Genomic DNA, 16,711 nt, shown 5'->3' with positions numbered 1-16,711 from the left:
CTCTTGAAGTTTCTCATCTTTGGCGGCTTGGGTAGGTCGCAACAAGAAATTTGAGGAAGGGTTAAGATGTATAGGGCGACCCGCTGTTCAGCCTCGGTCAATGCCTCGAGCACAACAGTGATGTTGCGGCGAGGATTGATGGTCCAATGTAGGAGGAACAACGGGCGATCTTTTGGATCAAGAATGAGATTGGGAATATCAGGAGAATTGACGACCTTAAAATTTTTTTTTTGCCAATGCTTGAAGTTACTTTTTAGAGGTTTGAAGATAACCATGTTACGGCGGACGGATAATGGGACGAAAGAGGCAACATAAGGTTTGGCGATGCAAGTTTTATAAAAGAAAAAGTGTAAGGCCCTAAGTTCAATTTGGAACAATTTTATGGAAGTTTGAATAAAATTGAAGTTTTAGCTAATGTTTGATAACTGGCAGATTAGAACTGTCAACTTGTGTGAATTTTTAGAGGGTCTTAACGACTTCATTTGGGAAAACTTCCTTCATCAGAGTTGTAGACCTTTAAGTTAAGAAAATTTTCGATGTGGTTTCGTGTAAATCCGATATCTGTAGCTCCAGATATCCCTGTTTTAATGAGCAAAGGTCGGGCTGTACAGTACCTACGAAATTTTATTAAAAGTTGGGTTTGTGTTTTGGGCTTAAACCTTTTTAATTTGGGTTAAGTGGTAGATTAAACTCATAATCAGAAGGTTCTTAGGCTGAATGGAGCATTATGGGCCAAGGAAGGCTGATCCAAGGAAAGAAGCAAGGGTTTTGAAAACCCTGAGGCTTGGTGAGCCGCCGGCTGCCCATGGAAAAGGAAGGGGGCTGCAGCTGGTTTTTCCTTTGAATTATGAGCTTTAATGAGTCATTAATACTCTTTTCTTGGGCTGTATCAGATCTGAAACCAGAACCCTAGCCCACACAAGCCCTGGCCGCCACCTATAGGCAAGGATTAGAGTGAAATCCTTATTTTCTTACATGCAAAACAGCACCAGAAAATATTTCACGTAAACACCAACCAAACAAGCAAACCAGCACCCTTCCCCTTGCTCCTAAGAGGCCTCCACTCGTCACCCTTGCACCACCAGCAGCCACCGCCCACCAAGGAGGAGGAGGAGACACGAGAAAGAGAGAAAAACCGCAAGGAAGGAGAGGAAACACGAGAAGGAGAGGAAGCACGTGGAGGAAGGAGAATTTTGGACAGCAGAGGAAGCTCTTTCTATTCTTCACTTCTCTCCATCAAAATCCTACTTCTTTTCATCTAAATTCATTCAAAACCCGAGGTAAGGGCTGGTTCTAGGAATGGGTAGGTTCTTTAGGGAATATGCCATGAATTACCATGAGAAACAACTTGAGTTTTGGACTGTTTTTGCATGATTTCCTGTACATGCTTGCTTGCTGGAATTTTTCTCTTGAAAAGCCATGAATATGATCCTCAAACGTTGTTTATGATCTGAATCTATGATTTTATGCGAGTTGTCATGGTATTTGTTAAGTTTTGTGCTATTTTGCACTTGTTATAACATGATCCTTGCTAAATGTTTGGTTCTGAAATTTTGAGTGGATATTTGGGTTGTTGGGGCTGTACCAAGACTGCCATGATCAAAGGGAAAGGAAGGAAAATTATTTTTGAAAACCATAGAGCCATGGGAGTTTCGCTGCCAGTTTCCTGTACTGGACAGCAGACTTCAGAGCCCCTTTTTACCTGTTTAAGGTCATCAAATGAAAACGTGATTAAAATGAAAGTTGTATATTTTCGAAATATCTTTCCAGACATATAAAAATCATAATTTTTGGTTTAGTAATGTGATCTGGGGGTCGTGTTTAGTAACTGTCACACCTGATGTTTTTACTGTTCCGGACAGTTAGCTTTAAGGCCTAATATCACCTAATTATGGGACTCAAATGAACAAGTGTGTAACTAGAGAGTTGTAGATATTTAAAATAGCTTTCTAGAAATGTATCATACGTGATTTTTGGTTGAAAGATGCATTCTGTGGCTCTATTTTTGTGAAAGTTGTTTCTGCTGTCAATATGTTGAAGTTGCGATGATATATTATGCATGAGTGAATGTTCTTGCGTTCCTTTACGTGGATTATATTTATTTTCTCAGTTAATGGTTCAAGGGTCGCTCACCTAGCCGTAATTCCCTTGTAACCCGTGAATGTTGTGTTGTGAAGGTTGTTGTATAAAGAGTATGATAAGACTCTAGGATTGACTTTAGAGACTTAACAAAGAGAAAAGTGTAATAAACTCGCTTGCAAGTAAATGTGAATAATTTGGACATAGGTCAGGTAGACTATGGTCCATGAGAACGATGGTACCTTGCACGCGAGGGAGTTATTTGGGTTGACTGCGGTCTCCCGTGAACCTTGTGGGCCGGTGTGGCTTCACGTGATTTGGTTGACTGCGGTCACCGTGAACTTTTGTGGATCATTGCGGCTCCACGTGATTTGGTTGACTGCGGTCACCGTGATAACCGTGCCTCTGCGGAAGCACGAAGATGGCCATGGAAGTTTTGGTGGGTTGTGTGAAGTGAGATTCCGTTAGTAACTGACTCCTTCCCATAAAAGACATATAATGTACTTATATTATATATGTTGTTGTTGATTTTGTCATTATCATTCTTTTTGTTGGACCTGACCCTGCTTGTTTGCTATGTGTTTATTTGGGGGGGGGGTAGATGGTCGTGAAGATAATGGCGATGACTCATTCTTGGGAGTTGATGCTACGTGACGTGCCAATACCGGAGGACGACTACACTTCAGAGGAAGAGGCTAAGGAATAGGGTTTGGGTTGAGAGTCTTTTGTTTTCTATTGGGGTTGAGAGTTTCCGAAGTGTTGGTATCGAACAATTTTATTGCTTAAATTCGAATGAACAAGTTTTGATGTAATCTTTATTTTCATTCAGGCCTTTGATTCGTACTCTTTACAGTTGGTTATTTAAAAAGTTTTACGATGTTGGTTACTTCCGCGTGTTTTTGGAAAGGTTATGTTTCAAGAGTTTTCGTAAAATGAAAGGTTTGTCATTAATTGAAGATTAATAAGTGAATCGACGAAAACTCTTTACGAAAATTGGTTAATTAGTTACTGTGTAACACTCGAGAAATCGGGGCGTTACAAAAAGAACAATGGATAGGTAGGCGTGACAGTCAGTTGTTCACACAACAAAACGAATGAAACCCCAGGCATTCGGGATGAGTTGACAGGGGGCGACAATCAAAAAAGTAAGAACGTCACAAATAAAAAAAGAAAAATGGAGTTTTATGTAAATTTCAGTAAAGATGAAACCATAGAGATAAAACCACGCCGACGATCCATCAACGCCCGAGGGTTTAAGGGTGACAACATCGTTATCATCACAAGGGGCGATGTTTAGAGATAAGTCTTCATTCTCGCCAGTCGAGGGGTTTATTTTGGTAAATCCCTGGGCGTTGAAGTGGTTATTATTTAATGATTGTATGCTATTCCAGACTGAGTGAAAGAGACACTTATCATCCACAAATTGGGAGTTGGTTCGCCAATCGGGCGAGGTAGATGGGTTGTCAGAAGAAATGTGAGAGGTTATGGAACGAGTTCTCTCTGTAGAAGGGCTAGAAGCGGAAGGCGAGTTGGAAGACTTAGCGTCAGAATCATCCAAAATGACGGTTTCATGACTGACATTGGTCTCTTCATCATCGGAAGAGGAAGAAAAATAAAGAGAAGACAAAGTTTCACTTTGGGTGGACATTCTGGGGAATCTCATAGAATGTAGACACAAAGTAAAAAGGGGATAAAAACAAAAGCAAGGAGTGTAAACTGACCGAAAGTGAGGGAGTTAACTAGAAACTAACGAGCAATGGTGGCTGGGAAAGCACAGAAGTCACCGGAACATCGATTGAGGGTTATTGGAGAAGGAAGTTCTTCATCGGAAGTCACCTGAACAACGAATAAGGATCACCGGAGAGAGAGAGATATAGGTTCTTCAAAGGCTCAAGAGGGAGGATACAAATTTGAAATGAGTAAAAAGAAAGAAGATAGTGATACTCGGGTTTTATAGTGGAGGTGCGAGAAGAAAGATAAAGAAAAGGGAAATGACACGTTGGGATTCGAGGGTTGCATGAAACGAGGCAATTCCTCGAATCCCGCGTGAAAAGACAGCGATAGTTAATGCTAATGATGACAATTCTTTGGAAATGGTGAAGTAAGGTTCGACCTTTCCCACGAAGCTGGTTTCATCAGAGACCATATCGACCTTTTTCTCCGCTCACAACCACCGCCATTTCTTCCTCCTCTACCACACAAAGACCATTTTGCCCTTAACCAATGATGACCCGAGATTTAAGGCTATTTTCCTAGTTAATTATTTGCATGCATTTTAATATATTATTTAAGATATTTTAGTTATTTTAGGATACTTTAGACTTATTTCATGCTACTTCCTCTTGTAACAAAAAAAAGACTTATTTCATGCATTTTGATGTTTTTATTTGGTTTTAGTATTTTTCTACATTTTATATTATTTTTCTAGATTTTATTAGGATTTGAATTAGTTTTATCTTCTATTTAATTATTATTAGGATTTTGCTTGAATTTAGGATTAGATAAGTTTATTTTAAGTTGCTATCTTATTTTTATCTTCTATTTATTTTATTTCATTGTTATTTTAGGAGAAGATATAAGAAGAGAGAGAAAATCAGGAAAAAAAGGAAAAGGAAAAAGAAATTTGCAACTTTTAATGGGCTCTATTCCAGTGTGCCGCGCGTCCTAGATCTTACCGTGTACCAGCGCATCAGATCTCGCGTAGGAGACCCTGTTATCCAACGTCCAGGCTCCTGAGGGTGCACCGTGTTATGGTGCACCTGACCGCACAGGATCATCTGCTGCATCAGAAAAAGACAAAAACAGACTACGAAAAATCATTATAAAATCAGTTTTTAACCTAGTTTTTGAGGAGCTTTTTTATTTTTTTCTCTTCTAAACCTAATAAATAATTTTGGGAGACTCTTTGAGACACTTTCTTGGTGGGGAGGAAGGTTAGGCCCTTGAGGACCGGTGTCAAGGCCATTGAGGAAGGTGACAGCTTCTCCGGACGTCCATAGCTCTGTTCTATCTCGGGTTCCACTTTCTTCTTTACCCCTTTTTGTCGTCTTTTGTATCTCTTTTAGTATTTGGGATGATAGAACTTGATTTGTCTCTTATTCAATATACTTTTATGAAAGGCTTAAATACTCTAGGGGTCCCTGAAATTGTACCCCGTATCAAAATAAGTCCCTGAAAATTTTTTTTCCGATTCCGGATCCCTGGAATTGTTTTTTTAATCAGAATAAGTCCCTACGCCGGAGAAGACGGTGGTTGACAACGGCGGTCATGGCGGCGCTACGACTAGGGTGTTGGGCCGGCTTTGTCTCGTCCTCAGGAACTCAGTGGTGGTGGTCTCGTGGGTTGGGTCGTCACAGTTGAAGAGAAAAGGCCAGTCGCAAGTTGATTTCTTCTCGCCGGAATTTATGGAGCTTCTCGGTTTCTTCGTTTTAGCTTTGTTTCTTGCGATTTCTTCGCCCAGATCAGATATATGAAGGTCTAGGAGTGCTTTAAACATGTTATTTCATGGTTTGTGGAAACAATGAGGAGGCAACCACTGTCTTCTCCGGCGTAGGGACTTATTTTGATCAAACAAATTTTTCTAGGGACCCGGAATCGGAAAAAAAAATTTCAGGGACTTATTTTGATACGGGGTACAATTTCAGGGACCTACAGAGTATTTAAGCCTTTATGAAATTATAAGTATGAATTTTCATTATTTGGTGTTTCTCTCTATGTTTAATGCTTCAATTGGTTAATTGGTAATTTAAAGAGTTTATATTAATTCCTAAATAGATTGGAAAATTGATATGAATTGATGTAGGCTTAGTTCAAAGAAAGGGGAAAAATTCATATGTCTTAGGTTATTGATTCTCTTTGCACGTTCATGTATCTTTTGCCAATATGATGTTTTTTAGGATTTGCATGACAATTGAGAAGTTGGTGTGAATTTAGTTAATGAGAGGAACCACCCTTGCATCAGTCATCTTAAGAATGAATTGTCTTAGGTAGGGTTGAGGTTTCCTAGGTGACAATAGGAGACATTAACTTTTAAGTATGAATAGTTGGGAATGAGGTCTAAACCGAGTGACTAGTCGGGATACTCACCTCTCTAGAATAGGATTATCTAGTCGGAACTATTAGGATTTCTTGAGTAACAGTCATGGATTCTATCCACTTGGACATGAACTTCTTGGGTTAGGAACATAGCTTGGGAATGTCTTATCGAGTAGGTATGTGCTATAATGCTCCTCTTATGATCACTAGCGCTTAAGAGATTAAGGCTAGGTTCTTAATGGGTAGATTCGCTTAGCTAATAAATTAGTGAGTGAATAGCTCTTATCGGCATCTTAAATGTTAATTTCATCTTATAAGAGTATATTGGTTGAGAATAAGTTGTAAATCAAATGAACTCAACTTCCAAATACATTTTCTTCTTTGTTTGCCTCCGTGAAACTTATTTTATCGCTTTAATTATAGTTTTTCCTTTATTTAAATAAACCCACATTTTACTTTTTAAACCATTCATCCAACATCTAGCTAGTAAGATTAATACGTAGCAACACAATCCCTGTGGAGACGACAAAACCCGATACTATACTACGATTGAGTCTTGAAAGGGATTTGATAGTAGTTAGTGGAGGAAAATTTCTTCATCAACCAACAACAACCCTACTTGCAGAAAATTGAGAGTGAAGAGGTTGTTGCGGCGGCGCGTGGTGGAGGAGGCGACCGGACCCAGATTGGGATCGTTCGGAGAAGCTAGATCTCCTTTCCGAACTCCATCTTCCTCACCTTTGGTGGCGGCGCAAAGCACCACCCCTATTCCCAGATCTCCTTGTCGGTCCACCTAGGCGCTAAAACGGCAACGTGTTGAGGGGCATCGTCCAAAACGCCGCCTTCCGATGGTGGTTTTTAGGTTTGAAGGAGATGCAAACAGCCAAGCCACACCCACCTAGCTTGGGTTCCATTTTTTGTATCTCTGCTACTCCACTCAGTCCTGGGTTTCTGGTTGATGGTGGTGGTAGGTTGGTGGTGGGGTTTAGGGTTGTGGTGGCGGCAGCCGGGCGGCCAGGGTTAGGGTTGTGGGTGGTAGTGGTTGTTGGGTGGGAGGAAGAAAAGAAGAAGATGAACTAGAAAGAAGAAGACTAATCATTCTATTATATGTTGATTAATTGTTTTTTCAAAATTTCAAAAAATACAAATATTTTGTTTTCGGCGCCATATTTGTAAATCCACCAGGGGTATATTTCAAACTTCAAGATTCATTTCCACTTACAGTCCCTTTTCCTCTTTAATTTCATATCCAGCGCCTATAATATGGTATATTTCAATAGCTAGTCCACTAACATAGATCTGGGCTTCATCACCGTGTTCATCATCATCATCATCATCATCATCAATACTTCCTCATCTGCCAGAACCACCATTTTCACTATCTCCGTCATCAATTTTCATGCGGGAAGCCCATACGGCTGCACCAGCAGTCTGTTGGTTGGAGGCCCGCGAACATCATTTTTCCGGCGACATTCTGCTAGTTAATGTTGCTCAAGATAGACACCACGAACATCATTTTTCCGGCGACATTCACAATCTAAAAACGTGTTCTTGTCCGCGGTCTGGTCTCAGATTGCCACGGCGGCGGATCCACCAGGAATGCATATTGACAAAAAAAAAAGCAAAGCTACAGGCACAAATTTGTCTTTAGACAAAATACTTCAGCCAATTCATCTTTCTTCACAGGAATGCATATTCTGCTAGTCATTTCATCTTTATCTGTGCTCTATGCTAAATTCGTTAAAGATGGATAAAGATTAATACCACCTTTCTTTTGAGACTTTTACCATGACCTCAGTGATAACTGAGGTCTTCCATTTGATTATATTACAATTACGGTACACTTAAAGCAACGTAATGATGAATAGTTTAGTTTTTCATCTGACCCTATTAACTAACTGTTAGGAGTACAATAGTCCCGACAGTCATCTTTTATTATCTCCTTTTGAACCAATTATTATTAGGGACCCTATCCCTTAATTATTATATAGTGAGTTAAATTATGTTGATGAACATCTTAACCAAACGTTGGTGATTCTAATATCTCGTATAAACTGATGTTATCTATATTAATGGCCTACCTAACATAATGTTAGTACTTCTATAATCTTGAATAAACTGGGGTTAGTTAATATATGGTTCGATTAAACGAGTGTTGGTTATCGACAAATGTCGGAAGTACTACCCTTGGTGGAGGGACTATTGAACATCTAGGTTAAACTACAACTATCTAATTCAATGACCTGTTAACCCATTATTAGTTGTTACAACGAAGAAGATGACATTAAAGGTAGTTGAAATTTAGTCTTTATTGGATGAGAGTTAGTTATTCTAATGACCCTGCTAACTAAATGTTGCTTAGTCATGCTCTAGCAATTCATATAATAGGGTTATTTGTTCCAATGATCCACTTAACCTAACATTAGTTATTTGATAGACAATTAAAGGTAGATGAAATTTAGTCTAGAATGGAGGAGAGTTAGTTATTCTAATGACCCTGCTAACTAAATGTTACTTAGCCATGCTCTAGCCATTCATATAATAGGGTTAGTTGTTCCAATGATCCACTTAACCTAACATTAGTTATTTGTTGACAAAGTAACTTGATGACTACATATAAAATACTCTCAATTGAATAACCAAGTTTGTTGTTAAAATTATCAACTTAACTAACATTAGTTGACTTAATGACAATGTAACGTGAATACTATCTTAGTTAAACTCTCAGTTGTCTATGCTCGAGGTTGAACAAAATATAGTACTGTACAAAATAAGGTAACCAATTATAATTGTCTATGATCTTAAGCTAGGGTTTACTCAACTATATTATCGGCTATAGAAGATTATGTTTTTAAGCTCAAATCAGCAAAAAAAAAAAATATTAGGTTACTACTGGGCCGTTGACCACGTTAACAAAAAAACGGCCTATATGTTTTTCTGTCAATAAACGCCTACAGGATAAAAAAAAAATTAACATTTTGTTTCGGTAAAGCCCACAGGAAACGCAATGAAGAATTAGTCCAGAAAAAAAGGGAGGGGTACTTTACTGGTTTAAGCAAAGCTACAGGCAATTGACCAAAAAAAAAAAAAGCAAAGCTACAGGCACAAATCCGTGTTTAGACAAAATACTTCAGCCAATTCATCTTTCTTCACAGGAATGCATATTCTGCTAGTCATTTCATCTTTATCTGTGCTCTACCTCATCTCCACACGCCATTGATAAGCAACAAGAATAGTTATAACACTCTTGTAGACCAGTTCAATGTTTATTTTTTAGCGTTTCCCTTGCATAGCTAGAGCACGAAAACTAGGTGTATTCCTTGTAGAGCAGATCCAAACCCTATCTTGTCTTCCACAATCGAATAAGATCCTCCCTGTTGCATTGTGAGGCCTTCAAATCTGTTACGGTTTACTATTGTTGGCGCGGTTATATTGATTTATCTGGCTACCCGTGTGCTGTTCACGGATTTGTGAAGAAATTTGTTTGTGAGTATACTCCTTGAGATCAACTTCATCTCCTTTGAGCTGTGTGCGTTATTGTTGTCTTTGGTTTCATGCATTTAATTTTATTTTATGGAAGTTAAAAACTATAGTGATGCCGTCGGGGTTTCTACTCTGTCAAAGGTCCTCTAAGTAAGTAATAAATTTGATATATATATATATATATATATATATATATATATATATATATATATCTCTTGTGTAGGTCTGAGTTGATCCAATGAGCGACAACATGGAGGTTGACTCGAATTTTGGCCTGGATGAGGACTCACAGAGTTCACCATCTAATGACTCGTGGTCAGCAAATGAGGAGGTATGCATTGACCGGTGTATTATGTACTTGTAACATACTTTAACCATGGCTGCGCACTCTAAGAATGTCCTTCTTGATTGTTTGTAGAACGAATATGAATATGATTTTGAGGCCCTTGAAAATTATTTTAACGGTGATGACGGTCAATCTATGAATGAAGACGACAATGACTACGATGATGGACAAAACAACAATTCAGCTTATCAATTTGAGTGTGAGGGCCTTGGTGACCACGGCGATTATGATCTTCATGAGGATGAGCTTGACTCTGGTGAAAGGTCGACAAGTGATCTCGATGGCGAAGAAAAAATCTCTTTTTGTGATGAGGACGAAGGTTCGCCTGCACAGCTAACCCAGCTGACAATACAGATGATGTAGCGGGGGTAAATTATAATGAAATGCATGGCAGTATACCCGTCAATCCTGTCAGAATTGATTTAAAGGATGACTTTCTCTTTCTGGATCTAATGACCATGAGACTGGAGGAAATCATGAGGTTTTCATTTGTGAGCTTGGAGCTGGCGTTCGAGTTCTACTGTTGGTTTGGAAGATTGTCCGGATTCTCTATTCGTAAAGACACCAAACGCTGGAAAAAGAAAGGAGAGGTACGCCAACAAACTTTTGTGTGTCATAGGGAAGGCTTTCGCAAGAACAGTGATGTGAAGCGGACAGCTCAGGCTAGGAGTAATTATAGGTGTGGATGCAAAGCTAAATTACGGGTCCATATTCATGGTTACTCAAAACGGTGGTACATCACCTTGTTTGTACACGCTCATAACCACGACGTGCTCCAAAGAAGTCATGCAGCAATGTTGGTTGCACACCGGCAAATGCACGAAGCAGATATCTTGAGTTTGACAACTCATTTGAGTTCGGGTCTAACAACTGCCGACGTCTACAATTCCCATGCTGCACATGTTGGGGGGTATAACAACACGCAATACAGCTTGAAAGATCTGCAGAACCAAGTTGGGAAGCAACGATGAGCACATGTTTCAGATAGACGCAATGCATTATATTATCTAGCCTCGTTAGGTACCAAAGACCCATCTATGTTTGTGCAGCACACGGAGGACGCTGATAAAAATCTGGAACATTTGTTTTGGTGTGACGGGATAGGTCGGATGAACTACAACGTGTTTGGGGATGTTTTAGCATTCGATGCCACATATAAAAAAAAACAAGTATCGGCGTCCCCTCGTCATATTTTCATGTGTCAATCACCATAATCAAACAACCGTTGTTGGTGATGCTGTAATTGGCAACGAGAAAGAAGAAACATATGTGTGGTTGCTAGAGCAGTTGTTGGAGGCAATGGACAAGAAGAGTCCAACAGCAGTTATCACAGATGGAGATAAGGCAATGAGGAATGCCATTCGGAGGGTCTTTCCCAATGCCAGTCACCGACTCTGTGCGTGGCACTTGATGTGTAATGCAACCGATAATATCAAAATTCCTGACTTCCTCCCTAAGTTCAAGACTTGTATGTTCAGTGATTTTCAAATAGGTGATTTTAAAAGAAAGTGGGAATCATCGGTTGAAGAATTTAATTTACATGAACATCCGTGGATTATTGACATGTATGCCAGAAGACATACGTGGGCTGCGGCCTACTTTCGTGGTAAGTTTTTTGCCGGATTTAGGACTACATCTCGGTGTGAAGGGTTCAACGCCCAACTTGGGAAGTTTGTCAAGAGAAGATACAACTTGAAAGAGTTTCTACAGCACTTTCATCGTTGTCTCGAATACATGCGACATAGAGAAGTTGAAGCTGATTTTCGTTCAGGCTATGGAGACCCGGGTTTGAAAGCTCCACCCCTTTTTCAAAGTATTGAGCTTTCAGCCTCACGTATTTTGACCCGATAATTATTCTTCCGATTCCGTCCCACCATTGTATCTGCCGCTGACATGATAATTACTAATTGCAAAGATACCCTTGGCATGTCCATGTACACGGTCAAATGGTCCCAAGAATCTAGTAGGGAGTGGCTTGTTTCATACTATACGGCTACATATGAATTCCGATGCTCATGCATGAGAATGGAAAGCATTGGCTTAGCTTGTGCCCACATCATTGCTGTCTTGGTTGATCTCAATATACATAACATTCCCAAGTCACTTGTGCTTGAAAGGTGGAGTCAAGGTGCAAAGGATCATTTATGTGAAACGCCGGGGTCATCCCCGTCGCTTTTTTGAGATTCTGCGGTCCTTGCCAGGTATGTTTGTATGCTCGAAGCCTGTAGGAAAATGTGTACACTTGCTTGTCCGCTTATTGATGACTTTCGCCAGACATGGGAGATTGTTGGAGGTCACACTCAACACTTAGAGAATAAAAACAATCCCTCAGTTCCAGAAGGTGTCACTGGAACTCCATCTGCTATCGCAGGTCTAACGACTCACCGGCGCAGGGGTCGTCCCCGTGGACCGTCAACTTCTCGATTGAGGGCCAAGCGACCCTTGAAGTGTAGCACATGCAAAGTGATTGGACACAATCGCTTAACTTGCCCATTGGTTAAAGGAACGTCCACCGAGGGATCCTCCACGGGAGGGGATCATGAATTTGATGACCTTGAAGGTGTTATTTTTTTTAATACTTATGATTTTTAGTGATCATTTCCATGATTAACAAAAAAACAAAAAAACCGTATAAATCTAACTTAATTTGTTTCATGTTGCAGCCTACTAGGACGCCACGGACGGGTATGGCCATATGTTGCATGTCTTTCGCATTCGGTATCGTTGGATGTCTGAGACTAAGTGCTATGGAAACTGTTTAACGTGATGTAATGTTTTAATCCGTTATTTGTTGCCTTTGTATTATTGTAATGCATTATTAAGGAGTTTCAGTTGCATTAGCACAAAGTCTTTACTGAATATCCCATCATAACTTATGGATATTACTCCCCTCCGTCCCCATATATAAGTCACTTTTTGAGATTTTTTTAATCCCAAAATATAAGTTAATTTATATTACCAATGTAGTATTTAATGCCTTTTTCCAAACTTACCCTTATATTTAATATGAAAGAGATAATGTAATTTTGAAAAGAAATTAATTTGAAGAGAGAAGTTGATGTGTAATCTAGGAAACTCAATAAAACTTTTTACAAATTTAATACTAGTAACTTCTTTTCTTAATCCTAGAGAATTAGGTAAAAGTGACTTATAAACGAGGACGGAGGGAGTATTCGACTATGACTTCGCAGTCGTCTCAAATTTGCTGTATCACACCAAAGATACAATAGTGACTCTGGCTCGCTCCCGTGTAGTTCTTGGAACTCGGCGTGCCAGCTAAAAGGAGTTGTCTCGCAAAAATCGAGGTGCCAACTTTATGTCATGCAATTATCGAGAGGTTTCGGCTTTATGTCACACACTTACGAGATGTTTCAGCTTTATGTCACGCTTCATTGTGTCCTTCGGCACGATAGCACACACTCTGAGATGTTCTTAACTGTTGGTCCTTCATTAGCTTTATGTCTCACAATTATCCAGGTCACCTTATGATGTCAGGCACGTTCTTCCATAAGGAAGCTTCATGGAATTCGTCTTTATCCTAATAAGAACAACACGGGTTTCATGCCCAAATACTGTCAATAATCGTGGCTTACTTACTACCATTCCTTACAACAAAGATCACATATTTAGAAAACAATAACTATGATTAGTTGTTTTTGGATAAGCAATAAATATGATTAATGTATTACATTACGAAAATAGCATACTTTCCATTATATTTAAGTTTTCACATTTTCTCTTTATAATTAATGATATTTTTTTATACATCGGAAGTATAATTAATGATAGAGTGAACAAAACTATAGAGGGGTATTTTGTATATTGTTTTAATAGTTTAATGTAAAATGTCTTATATTTCCTTTAGATATTAAAAACTAGGTACCGTTTATGGTAACAACTAACCACACATTCATATACGATGGTATTAACAAGCCAATATCACATTAAATTTACTACTAACCGTTTATGGTTAAAAATATGTGATGATGGCCAAAAAAAGAATAATGGCTTGTTCACACAACATTACTCCCTCCGTTCCAAAATGTAAGTTGTTTTAGAATTTATATCATATTCCAAAATATAAGTTGTTTTGCAAAACCAATGCACTTTTTCTCTCTTTCTTCCTTATATACCCTCATTTAGTATTATATCTCTTAATTACCACCTTCAACTTTCACCTATCACAACTCTCACTATCCACTTAATCAATAATAACATTTCTCTCTCCTGAATATAACACAACTTTAAATGGGTATTTTAATCAAAAAAATTATCAATTAATGAGCTCTTAAACAATGTGCACAACCTAAAACAACCTACATTTTGGAACGGAGGGAGTAGTATTTATTGGAAAAAACATACTCTTTGTTTTTTTAACTGTATCCTTAGAAGAATTTTTTTGATCCTTTTTTATCTATTATATACCCTTACTAGTAAATGAAAATTAAATTCTCATTACATCAATTCAAAGTCTTGGGTAGTAACTGTAAATTAAATTCCATGAAAGTACCGAAAAGATATTCCAAAGTTATATAGAAAAAGGTGTTAATATTAAATTATGTTAAAGAAGAAATAGATGGAATTGGAGGGAGTTTATAATTTTTTTATTCTAATAGGGAGGGAAGAATGATAAATGGCTTAATCATATGAGAGAATAGAAAAAATTAATTATCCACTATCTTGTTTAGAAAGCTTTATAACTTCATGATTATGACGTGAGACGATAGAATTGGAAAAAAGACTCCAATAACCCACTATATAGGATGACACTTAAAAAATAAAGGAAGAGTAACAGACAAAGCTAAACCAGTTGCGATCATTTTTTTTTGTCACATTACAGTTGAGAGGATCATACATGCCACACTAAACATTAAATCCATGTCAAAGCCCTTTTTTTTTTAAGAAAGGTGAATTCTAGTCCACCTGAAAAAGAAGATACAAGCAAGCAAAGGGACTAACATGATAAAATCCAATGCAGAAAGGATAAAAATATAGAAGACATAAGGGAAAGAAAAACAGAAACTACAACTACAGATATACATCACGCCAGAGCATAGGAAAATAAAAAAGTAACAGAACAACTTTAAGAGCGCATCCATAGGGAAAACAACGCCAGCATCTTGATTCCACTACTAATACACCAGAACCGTATTTGCAGGAGCATAATAAGATGAGACCCTTCAAGGAAGGGGGAGGGAGAACTTCTGACATAGGCTGAGGCAGAGTGCGTTCATAGCCTTGTTTTGCAAGATTATCGGCGATAGTATAAGCTGCCCTAAATATGTGAAAGACACCAAAAATTTCCACTTCAGCCATAAAATGTGTAAGATCAAGTTTTGATCTAGTAGTACAACTCTATGTTTTGATGATTACAAGTTATCCTTTTGATATGAACAATTGTGGTACTCTAACGTGTTTTTCTGAGTGTGCTATTTACAGGCTCTGACCTCAACTTAATCTCACACAAATCAGAAGCACTGTGTATAAAGGGTAACCCAAGCAACGCTTTCGCATTCACCATGTTCAGTATGAACAGTGGAAAAGCTTCAGAAGTTCTGAAGCTATACAAACTCTGATGTGGACTCAGTCGCTAGAAGCTCTGAAGATCCAGAAGTTATGATAACCAAGAAACACTGAAGGTTCAGATGTTCTGATGGTGTAGAAGACTCTGAAGATCCAGAAGCTGAATAGTGGAAACTCTGAAGTCCAGAAGCAAGAAACTCTGAAGGCCATGTTCTTCCCTCTGAGTTCAGAATCAGAAGATACAATGGTAAGAGGATCTGTGCCTTCCCTCTGACTCTGATCAACCGGCTTCACAAGTTCCAATATGAAGTATTCCCCTGATCAGAAGTCTCCTAGGTTAAAAGGTCAAGTCGCTATCCAAGTACAAAAGCAAGTGTACCTTCCTGACGACCTACCTAACGTTCTCAGCCACAGCAGAAGCTGGATTTTCCAGAACTGCCCTCCAACGGTAGCATTTCCCATGCAACGCTCAACCCTAATCCTTGGAGTATATATAGAGGCTGAAGATTGAAAGAAGCGGCTAAGAAACTAAGAAAAGAAACACATATACGCGCAAGACATATTCAAAATATTCTAAGCCTTCTTTCATCTGAAATTCATTGTGTTTACTATTAGCTTTTTAGAAGCAAATCTCTTGTAAACAATTCTTTGATAAACAGTTTGTTTAGTTCCTTTAGGAGATCAAGGTTGATCGGATCCTAGAGAAGACTAAGAGAGTGAATCTTAGTGTGAGCTAAGTCAGTGTAATTGTTAGTCACTTGTAGGTTTCAAGTGCAGTTGTAACTCTTACCTGATTAGTGGATTGCCTTCATTCTAAGAAGGAAGAAATCACCTTAACGGGTGGACTGGAGTAGCTTGAGTGATTTATCAAGTGAACCAGGATAAAATCCTTGTGTGCTTTTCTATCTCTTATCTTTAGCACTTAAGTTCTCGAAAGATTTGTCAAAATCTTTAAGGTGGAAGTTTTGTTCTGAAAACGTTATTCAAACCCCCCCTTTCTACCGTTTTTCATACCTTCAATTGGTATCAGAGCGCAAGTTCTGATTACCACACCTAACAGTGTTCAGTGATCCGGGCCGGTGTGAAAAACAATGGCTGCCACCACCAGTGAAACTCAAAGAGATGGTTACAACGCAAAGCCTCCTATGTTCGATGGTCAAAGGTTCGAATATTGGAAAGATAGACTGGAAAGTTTCTTTCTGGGTTTCGATGCAGATCTCTGGGATATTATTATGGATGGCTATG

The 16,711-nt window shown here is 38.7% G+C and overlaps 1 protein-coding gene across 1 annotated transcript; it reads left to right on the top strand.

The window, feature by feature from the left end:
* Positions 1-11,089: 11,089 nt before the first annotated feature.
* Positions 11,090-12,124, top strand: LOC130713047 (protein FAR1-RELATED SEQUENCE 5-like). Its single transcript, XM_057562851.1, has 2 exons — positions 11,090-11,777; positions 11,859-12,124. The coding sequence occupies exons 1-2, from the start codon at positions 11,090-11,092 to the stop codon at positions 12,122-12,124; spliced, it is 954 nt and encodes a 317-aa protein (XP_057418834.1).
* The last annotated feature ends 4,587 nt before the right edge of the window (positions 12,125-16,711 follow it).

This window comes from Lotus japonicus, chromosome 4 (genome assembly GCF_012489685.1).
Source record: "Lotus japonicus ecotype B-129 chromosome 4, LjGifu_v1.2".
NCBI lineage: Eukaryota > Viridiplantae > Streptophyta > Magnoliopsida > Fabales > Fabaceae > Lotus > Lotus japonicus.
The sequence above is the reverse complement of the archived record's forward strand: the minus strand, read 5'-3'. Positions and strand labels throughout refer to the sequence as shown.

Bases quoted from the DNA above. Each gene is read 5' to 3' on its own strand.
- LOC130713047 (XM_057562851.1), top strand. From the start codon at position 11,090: ATGCCACATATAAAAAAAAACAAGTATCGGCGTCCCCTCGTCATATTT. The intron at 11,778-11,858 runs GTATTTTGACCC...CTAATTGCAAAG, and splicing joins TATTGAGCTTTCAGCCTCAC to ATACCCTTGGCATGTCCATG.